At 47.9% G+C, this 9,207-nt stretch overlaps 1 protein-coding gene across 1 annotated transcript in view; it reads left to right on the plus strand.

Annotated features, from left to right (window-relative positions):
- Positions 1-8,852, plus strand: part of LOC311141786 (electrogenic sodium bicarbonate cotransporter 1-like) — a gene marked incomplete at both ends in the record, with an annotated part of 148,705 nt that extends 139,853 nt beyond the window's left edge. The window contains 4 exons of the mRNA XM_084177238.1: positions 1,113-1,274; positions 5,295-5,473; positions 8,223-8,295; positions 8,757-8,852. Of these exons, the coding sequence (XP_084033364.1) occupies positions 1,113-1,274; positions 5,295-5,473; positions 8,223-8,295; positions 8,757-8,852 (510 nt within the window). The remainder of the gene's footprint in view (positions 1-1,112; positions 1,275-5,294; positions 5,474-8,222; positions 8,296-8,756) is intronic.
- Positions 8,853-9,207: the final 355 nt, after the last annotated feature.

Genomic DNA, 9,207 nt, shown 5'->3' on the forward strand with positions numbered 1-9,207 from the left:
TACTTGTCGATGTGTGTTGTTACTTGTTGATGTGTGTTGTTACTTGTTGATGTGTGTTGTTACTTGTTGATGTGTGTTGTTACTGGTTGATGTGTGTTGTTACTTGTTGATGTGTGTTGTTACTGGTTGATGTGTGTTGTTACTTGTTGATGTGTGTTGTTACTGGTTGATGTGTGTTGTTACTTGTCGATGTGTGTTGTTACTGGTTGATGTGTGTTGTTACTTGTCGATGTGTGTTGTTACTTGTTGATGTGTGTTGTTACTGGTTGATGTGTGTTGTTACTGGTTGATGTGTGTTGTTACTGGTTGATGTGTGGTGTTACTTGTCGATGTGTGTTGTTACTTGTCGATGTGTGTTGTTACTTGTCGATGTGTGTTGTTACTGGTTGATGTGTGTTGTTACTTGTTGATGTGTGTTGTTACTGGTTGATGTGTGTTGTTACTGGTTGATGTGTGTTGTTACTTGTTGATGTGTGTTGTTACTGGTTGATGTGTGTTGTTACTTGTTGATGTGTGTTGTTACTGGTTGATGTGTGTTGTTACTTGTCGATGTGTGTTGTTACTGGTTGATGTGTGTTGTTACTTGTTGATGTGTGTTGTTACTGGTTGATGTGTGTTGTTACTTGTTGATGTGTGGTGTTACTTGTCGATGTGTGTTGTTACTTGTCGATGTGTGTTGTTACTTGTTGATGTGTGTTGTTACTTGTTGATGTGTGTTGTTACTGGTTGATGTGTGTTGTTACTTGTTGATGTGTGTTGTTACTTGTTGATGTGTGTTGTTACTTGTTGATGTGTGTTGTTACTGGTTGATGTGTGGTGTTACTTGTCGATGTGTGTTGTTACTTGTTGATGTGTGTTGTTACTTGTTGATGTGTGTTGTTACTTGCCTATGTTGTGTTGTTACTTGTTGATGTGTGTTGTTACTTGTTGATGTGTGTTGTTACTGGTTGATGTGTGGTGTTACTTGTTGATGTGTGGTGTTACTTGTCGATGTGTGTTGTTACTTGTTGATGTGTGTTGTTACTTGTCGATGTGTTGTTACTTGCCTATGTGTGTTGTTACTTGCTTATGTGTGTTTTTGTAAACACTGCTCTCTGTTCCTCCACCTCCAGCCAACGAGCCCCAACCGTGGCTGGTTTGTTCCCCCGTTCGGAGGCAACCCGTGGTGGGTGTACGTGGTGTCAGCACTGCCTGCCCTGCTGGTCACCATCCTGCTCTTCATGGACCAGCAGATCACCGCTGTCATCGTCAACAGGAAGGAGCACATGCTGAAGGTTGGACAGGGCAGGGTCTCAATAGTCTGAAGTGACAACAAGGCAGGATCTCAATAGTCTGAAGGTAGGACAGGGCAGGATCTCAATAGTCTGAAGGTAGGACAGGTCAGGGTCTCAATAGTCTGAAGGTAGGACAGGTCAGGGTCTCAATAGTCTGAAGGTAGGACAGGTCAGTGTCTCAATAGTCTGAAGGTAGGACAGGGCAGGGTCTCAATAGTCTGAAGGTAGGACAGGGCAGGGCCTCAATAGTCTGAAGGTAGGACAGGGCAGGGTATCAATAGTCTGAAGGTAGGACAGGGCAGGGTCTCAATAGTCTGAAGGTAGGACAGGGCAGGGTCTCAATAGTCTGAAGGTAGGACAGGTCAGGGTCTTAATAGTCAGAAGCTAGGACAGGGCAGGGTCTCAATAGTCTGAAGGTAGGACAGGGCAGGGTCTCAATAGTCTGAAGTGACAACAAGGCAGGATCTCAATAGTCTGAAGGTAGGACAGGTCAGGATCTCAATAGTCTGAAGGTAGGACAGGTCAGGGTCTCAATAGTCTGAAGGTAGGACAGGGCAGGGCCTCAATAGTCTGAAGGTAGGACACGGCAGGGTCTCAATAGTCTGAAGGTAGGACAGGGCAGGGTATCAATAGTCTGAAGGTAGGACAGGGCAGGGTATCAATAGTCTGAAGGTAGGACAGGGCAGGGTATCAATAGTCTGAAGGTAGGACAGGGCAGGGTCTCAATAGTCTGAAGGTAGGACAGGTCAGTGTCTCAATAGTCTGAAGGTAGGACAGGGCAGGGTCTCAATAGTCTGAAGGTAGGACAGGGCAGGGCCTCAATAGTCTGAAGGTAGGACAGGGCAGGGTCTCAATAGTCTGAAGGTAGGACAGGGCAGGGTCTCAATAGTCTGAAGGTAGGACAGGTCAGGGTCTTAATAGTCAGAAGGTAGGACAGGGCAGGGCCTCAATAGTCTGAAGGTAGGACAGGGCAGGGTCTCAATAGTCTGAAGGTAGGACAGGGCAGGGTCTCAATAGTCTGAAGTGACAACAAGGCAGGATCTCAATAGTCTGAAGGTAGGACAGGTCAGGGTCTCAATAGTCTGAAGGTAGGACAGGGCAGGGTCTCAATAGTCTGAAGGTAGGACAGGGCAGGGCCTCAATAGTCTGAAGGTAGGACACGGCAGGGTCTCAATAGTCTGAAGGTAGGACAGGTCAGTGTCTCAATAGTCTGAAGGTAGGACAGGGCAGGGTCTCAATAGTCTGAAGGTAGGACAGGGCAGGGCCTCAATAGTCTGAAGGTAGGACAGGGCAGGGTCTCAATAGTCTGAAGGTAGGACAGGGCAGGGTCTCAATAGTCTGAAGGTAGGACAGGGCAGGGTCTTAATAGTCAGAAGGTAGGACAGGGCAGGGCCTCAATAGTCTGAAGGCAGGACAGGGCAGGGTCTCAATAGTCTGAAGGTAGGACAGGGCAGGGTCTCAATAGTCTGAAGTGACAACAAGGCAGGATCTCAATAGTCTGAAGGTAGGACAGGTCAGGGTCTCAATAGTCTGAAGGTAGGACAGGGCAGGGTCTCAATAGTCTGAAGGTAGGACAGGGCAGGGCCTCAATAGTCTGAAGGTAGGACACGGCAGGGTCTCAATAGTCTGAAGGTAGGACAGGACAGGGTATCAATAGTCTGAAGGTAGGACAGGGCAGGGTATCAATAGTCTGAAGGTAGGACAGGGCAGGGTCTCAATAGTCTGAAGGTAGGACAGGTCAGTGTCTCAATAGTCTGAAGGTAGGACAGGTCAGTGTCTCAATAGTCTGAAGGTAGGACAGGTCAGGGTCTCAATAGTCTGAAGGTAGGACAGGTCAGGGTCTCAATAGTCTGAACGTAGGACAGGTCAGGGTCTCAATAGTCTGAAGGTAGGACAGGGCAGGGTCTCAATAGTCTGAAGGTAGGACAGGTCAGGGTCTCAATAGTCTGAACGTAGGACAGGTCAGGGTATCAATAGTCTGAAGGTAGGACACGGCAGGGTCTCAATAGTCTGAAGGTAGGACAGGGCAGGGCCTCAATAGTCTGAAGGTAGGACACGGCAGGGTCTCAATAGTCTGAAGGTAGGACAGGGCAGGGTCTCAATAGTCTGAAGGTAGGACAGGTCAGGGTCTCAATAGTCTGAACGTAGGACAGGTCAGGGTATCAATAGTCTGAAGGTAGGACACGGCAGGGTCTCAATAGTCTGAAGGTAGGACAGGTCAGGGTCTCAATAGTCTGAAGGTAGGACACGGCAGGGTCTCAATAGTCTGAAGGTAGGACAGGTCAGGTTCTCAATAGTCTGAAGTGACAATAGGGCAGGGTCTCAATAGTCTGAAGGTAGGACACGGCAGGGTCTCAATAGTCTGAAGGTAGGACAGGTCAGGGTCTCAATAGTCTGAAGATAGGACAGGGCAGGGTCTCATTAGGCTGACGTGACAACAGGGCAGGGTCTCAATAGTGTGAATCTAGGAAAGGTCAGGGTCTCAATAGTCTGAAGGTAGGACAGGTCAGTGTCTCAATAGTCTGAAGGTAGGACAGGGCAGGGTCTCAATAGTCTGAAGGTAGGACAGAGCAGGGTCTCAATAGTCTGAAGGTAGGACAGGTCAGTGTCTCAATAGTCTGAAGGTAGGACAGGGCAGGGTCTCAATAGTCTGAAGGTAGGACAGGGCAGGGTCTCAATAGTCTGAAGGTAGGACAGGGCAGGGTCTCAATAGTCTGAAGATAGGACAGGGCAGGGTATCAATAGTCTGAAGGTAGGACAGGGCAGGGTCTCAATAGTCTGAAGGTAGGACAGGGCAGGGTATCAATAGTCTGAAGGTAGGACAGGTCAGGGTATCAATAGTCTGAAGGTAGGACAGGTCAGGGTCTCAATAGTCTGAAGGTAGGACATGTCAGGGTCTCAATAGTCTGAAGGTAGGACATGGCAGGTTCAAATTAGTCTGAAGATAGGACAGGTAAGGGTCTCAATAGTCTGAAGGTAGGACATGGCAGGGTCTCATTAGTCTGAAGGTAGGACAGGTCAGGGTCTCAATAGTCTGAAGATAGGACAGGTCAGGGTCTCAATAGTCTGAAGGTAGGACATGGCAGGTTCTCAATAGTCTGAAGGTAGGACAGGGCAGGGTCTCAACAGTCTGAAGGTAGGACAGGTTAGGGTCTCAATAGTCTGAAGGTAGGACAGGGCAGGGTCTCAATAGTCTGAAGGTAGTACAGGGAAGGGTCTCAATAGTCTGAAGGTAGGACAGGGCAGGGCCTCAATAGTCTGAAGGTAGGACAGGTCAGGGTCTCAATAGTCTGAAGGTACGACAGGTCAGGGTCTCAATAGTCTGAAGTGACAACAGGGCAGGGTCTCAATAGTGTGAATCTAGGACAGGTCAGGGTCTCAATAGTCTTAAGGTAGGACAGGTCAGTGTCTCAATAGTCTGAAGGTAGGACAGGTCAGGGTCTCAATAGTCTGAAGGTAGGACAGGGCAGGGTCTCAATAGTCTGAAGGTAGGACAGGTCAGTGTCTCAATAGTCTGAAGGTAGGACAGGGCAGGGTCTCAATAGTCTGAAGGTAGGACAGGGCAGGGTCTCAATAGTCTGAAGGTAGGACAGGTCAGTGTCTCAATAGTCTGAAGGTAGGACAGGGCAGGGTCTCAATAGTCTGAAGGTAGGACAGGGCAGGGTCTCAATAGTCTGAAGGTAGGACAGGTCAGGGTCTCAATAGTCTGAAGGTAGGACAGGTCAGGGTCTCAATAGTCTGAAGGTAGGACAGGTCAGGGTCTTATTAGTCAGAAGGTAGGACAGGTCAGTGTCTCAATAGTCTGAAGGTAGGACAGGTCAGGGTCTCAATAGTCTGAAGGTAGGACAGGGCAGGGTCTCAATAGTCTGAAGGTAGGACAGGTCAGTGTCTCAATAGTCTGAAGGTAGGACAGGGCAGGGTCTCAATAGTCTGAAGGTAGGACAGGGCAGGGTCTCAATAGTCTGAAGGTAGTACAGTGCAGGGTTTGTGTGTGTGTTAATCTCTGCTCTCCTCTAACAGAAAGGCGCAGGCTACCACCTGGACCTGTTCTGGGTTGCAGTTCTGATGATTGTGTGTTCCTTCATGGGGTTGCCATGGTACGTGGCGGCGACGGTTATCTCAATCGCTCACATTGACAGTCTGAAGATGGAGACAGAGACATCCGCCCCTGGAGAAATGCCCAAGTTCCTGGGAGTGAGGTGAGCATGATGACGCACAAGCTCTCCACCACATATCATTTACAAAATCAAATTAAAATCAAATTAGATTTTTCACATGAGTCGTAAACAACAGGTGTAGACTAGTACCGAGTCGATGTGCAGGGGTACGAGGTAATTGAGGTAGATATGTACATATAGGTAGGTGTAAAGTGACTAGGCAACAGGATAGATAATAAACAGTAACAGCAGCGTATTTGTTCAGTCAAAAGGGTCAATGCAGATATTCCAGGTTAACTATTTAGCAGTCTTATGGCTTGGGGGTAGAAGCTGTTCAGGTTCCTGTTGGTTCCAGACTTCGTGCATCGGTACCGCTTGCCGTGCGTTAGCAGAAAGAACAGTCTATGACTTGGGTGGCTCGAGTCTTTGACAGTTTTTAGGGCCTTCCTCTGACACCGCCTGGTATAGAGGTCCTGGATGGCAGGAAGCTTGGCCCAAGTGATGTACTGGGCCGTACGCACTACCCTCTGTAGCGCCTTGCAGTTGGATGCCAAGCAGTTGCCATACCAGGCGGTGATGCAGCCAGTCAAGATGCTCTCAATGGTGCAGCTGTAGAACTTTTTGAGGATCTGAGGGCCCATGCCAAATCTTTTCAGGTTCCTGAGGGGGAAGGGGCGTTGTCGTGCCCTCTTCATGACTGTGTTGGTGTGTTTGGACCATGATAATTCCTTAGTAATGTGGACACAAAGGAACTTGAAGCTCTCAACCTGCTCCACTACAGCCCTGTTGATGTGGATTGGGGCATGCTTGGCCCTCCGTTTCCTGTAGTCCACGATCAGCTCCTTTATCTTGCTGACGTTGAGGGAGAGGTTGTCTTGGCACCACACTGCCAGGTCTCTGACCACCTCCCTGTAGGCTGTCTCATTGTCACCGGTGATCAGGCCTACCACCGTCGTGTTGTCAGCAAACTTAATGATGGTGTTGGAGTCGAGCGCGGCCAAGCAGTCATGGGTGAACAAGGAATACAGGAGGGTACTAAGCACGCACCCCTGAGGAGCCCCCGTGTTGAGGGTCAGCGTGGTGGATGTGTTGTTGCCTACCCTCATCACCTGGGCCTGGCTCATCAGGAAGTCCAGGATCCAGTTGCAGAGGGAGGTGTTTAATCCCAGGGTCTTTAGCTTAGAGATGAGGGCACTATGATGTTGAACGCTGAGCTGTATTCAATGAACAGTATTCTCACATAGGTTTTCCTTTTGTCCAGGTGGGTGAGGGCAATGTGGAGTGCAGTAGAGTTTGAATCATCTGTGGATCTCTTGGGGTGGTATGCGAATTGGAGTGGGCCAGGGTGTCTGGGATGATGGTGTTGATGTGAGCCATGACCAGCCTTTCAATGCATTTCATGGCTACAGGTGTGAGTGCTACGGGGTGGTAGTCATTTAGACAGGTTACCTTGGCGTTCTTGGGCACAGAGACTATGGTGGTCTGCTTGAAACATGTTGGTATTACAGACTGGGTCAGGCGAGAGGTTGAAAATGTCAGTGAAGACACTTGGCAATCTGGCCCTGCGACCTTGTGAATGTTGCCCTGTTTAAAAGTCTTACTGACATTGGCTACGGAGAGTGTGATCACACAATCGTCTGGAACATCTGGTGCTCTCATGCATGGTTCAGTGTTGCTAGCCTCGAAGCGAGCATAGAAGGTATTTAGCTTGTCTGGTAGGCTTGTGTCACTGGACAACTCGCGGCTGGGTTTCCCTTTGTAATCCATGATAGTTTGCAAGTCCTGACACATCTGACAAGCTTCAGAGCCGGTGTAGTAGGATTCGATCTTAGTCCTGTATTGACTCTTTGCCTGTTTGATGGCTCGTCGGAGGGCGTAGCAGGATTTCTTATAAACGTCTCAATTAGTGTCCCGCTCCTTGAAAGCGACAGCTTTAGCATTTATCTCAGTGCGGATGTTGCCTGAAAATCCATGGCTTCTGGTTGGGATATGTGCGTACAGTCACTGTGGGGATGATGTTGTCGATGCACTTATTAATGAAGAAGTTGACTGATGTGGTAAACTCCTCAATGCCATCAGATGAATCCCTGAACATATTCCAGTCTGTGCTAGTGAAACAGTCCTGTAGCTTAGCATCCACTTCATTCGACCACGTCTGTATTGAGCACATCACTGATACTTCCTGGGTGAGCATTTTCTTGTTTCCTAATGGCCCTAAGACCGTTGAGTTCGGTCTTAGTGCCAGCATCGTTTTTTTGGTGGTAAATCGACAGCTACGAGAAATATAGATGAAAACTCTATTGGTTACCAAATGTGTGTGTGTGTGTGTGTGTATATATAACCAAAGCTGTGTATGTATAACCAAAGCTGTGTGTGTATAACCAAAGCTGTGTGTGTGTGTGTGTGTATAACCAAAGCTGTGTGTGTATAACCAAAGCTGTGTGTGTGTGTGTATAACCAAAGCTGTGTGTGTATAAACAAAGCTGTGTGTGTATAACCAAAGCTGTGTGTGTATAACCAAAGCTGTGTGTGTGTGTGTATAACCAAAGCTGTGTGTGTATAACCAAAGCTGTGTGTGTATAACCAAAGCTGTGTATGTATAACCAAAGCTGTGTATGTATAACCAAAGCTGTGTGTGTATAACCAAAGCTGTGTGTGTATAACCAAAGCTGTGTGTGTATAACCAAAGCTGTGTGTGTATAACCAAAGCTGTGTGTGTATAACCAAAGCTGTGTGTGTATAACCAAAGCTGTGTATGTATAACCAAAGCTGTGTATGTGTTTTCCCCTAGGGAGCAGAGAGTCACTGGTGTGTGTGTGTTCATTCTGACGGGACTGTCTGTCTTTATGTCTCCCATCCTCAAGGTATGTACCTAGCTACTGTACGCTGTAGACTGTAGGCTGTACGCTGTAGACTGTAGGCTGTAGACTGTAGGCTGTAGACTGTAGACTACTGTAGACCATAGACTGTAGGCTGTAGGCTGTACTGTAGACTAATGTAGACTGTAGGCTGTACTGTAGACTGTAGGCTGTACTGTAGACTATAGACTATAGACTTGTGGCTGTACTGTAGACTGTAGACTGTACCGTAGGCTACTATAGACTATAGACTGTAGACTGTAGACTGTAGACTGTACCGTAGGCTACTATAGACTGTAGACTGTAGACTTGTGGCTGTACTGTAGACTGTAGACTGTAGACTGTAGACCGTACTGTAGACAATAGACTGTAGACTGTAGACTGTAGACTGTAGTCGTACTGTAGACAACTATAGACTATAAACTGTAGACTGTATAACAATAATAATAACTCTGTTTGTCTTCAAGTTCATCCCCATGCCAGTGCTGTATGGAGTGTTCCTCTACATGGGCGTGGCCTCTCTTAATGGAGTGCAGGTATTGGCAGATCTACAGTTAGATTAGTTACATGTAACAGAGGCTCTTACCCAGAATGATTTGAATATGAACTAAACTGAAAATACGTAATATGAGCTTTCTGACTAGGCCTTTGGGTGTCTCTCTCTCTCTCTCTCTCTCTCTCTCTCCCCCTCCATCTCTCTCTCTCTCCCCACCTCCCCCCCTTCTCTTTCTCTCGCTCTCTCTCTCCACCCTACCTCCCCCTCCATATATATATATCTCCCTCCCCCCACCCCCACCTCCCCCTCCTTCTCTCTCTCTCCCCCACCTCCCCCTCCTTCTCTCTCTCTCCCCCACATCCCCCTCCTGCTCTCCTTTTCTCTCTCTACCCCTCCATATCTCTCTCTCTCTCTCGCTCTCT

This window comes from Coregonus lavaretus (genome assembly GCF_964263955.1).
Source record: "Coregonus lavaretus genome assembly, chromosome: 14".
Classification (NCBI taxonomy): domain Eukaryota; kingdom Metazoa; phylum Chordata; class Actinopteri; order Salmoniformes; family Salmonidae; genus Coregonus; species Coregonus lavaretus.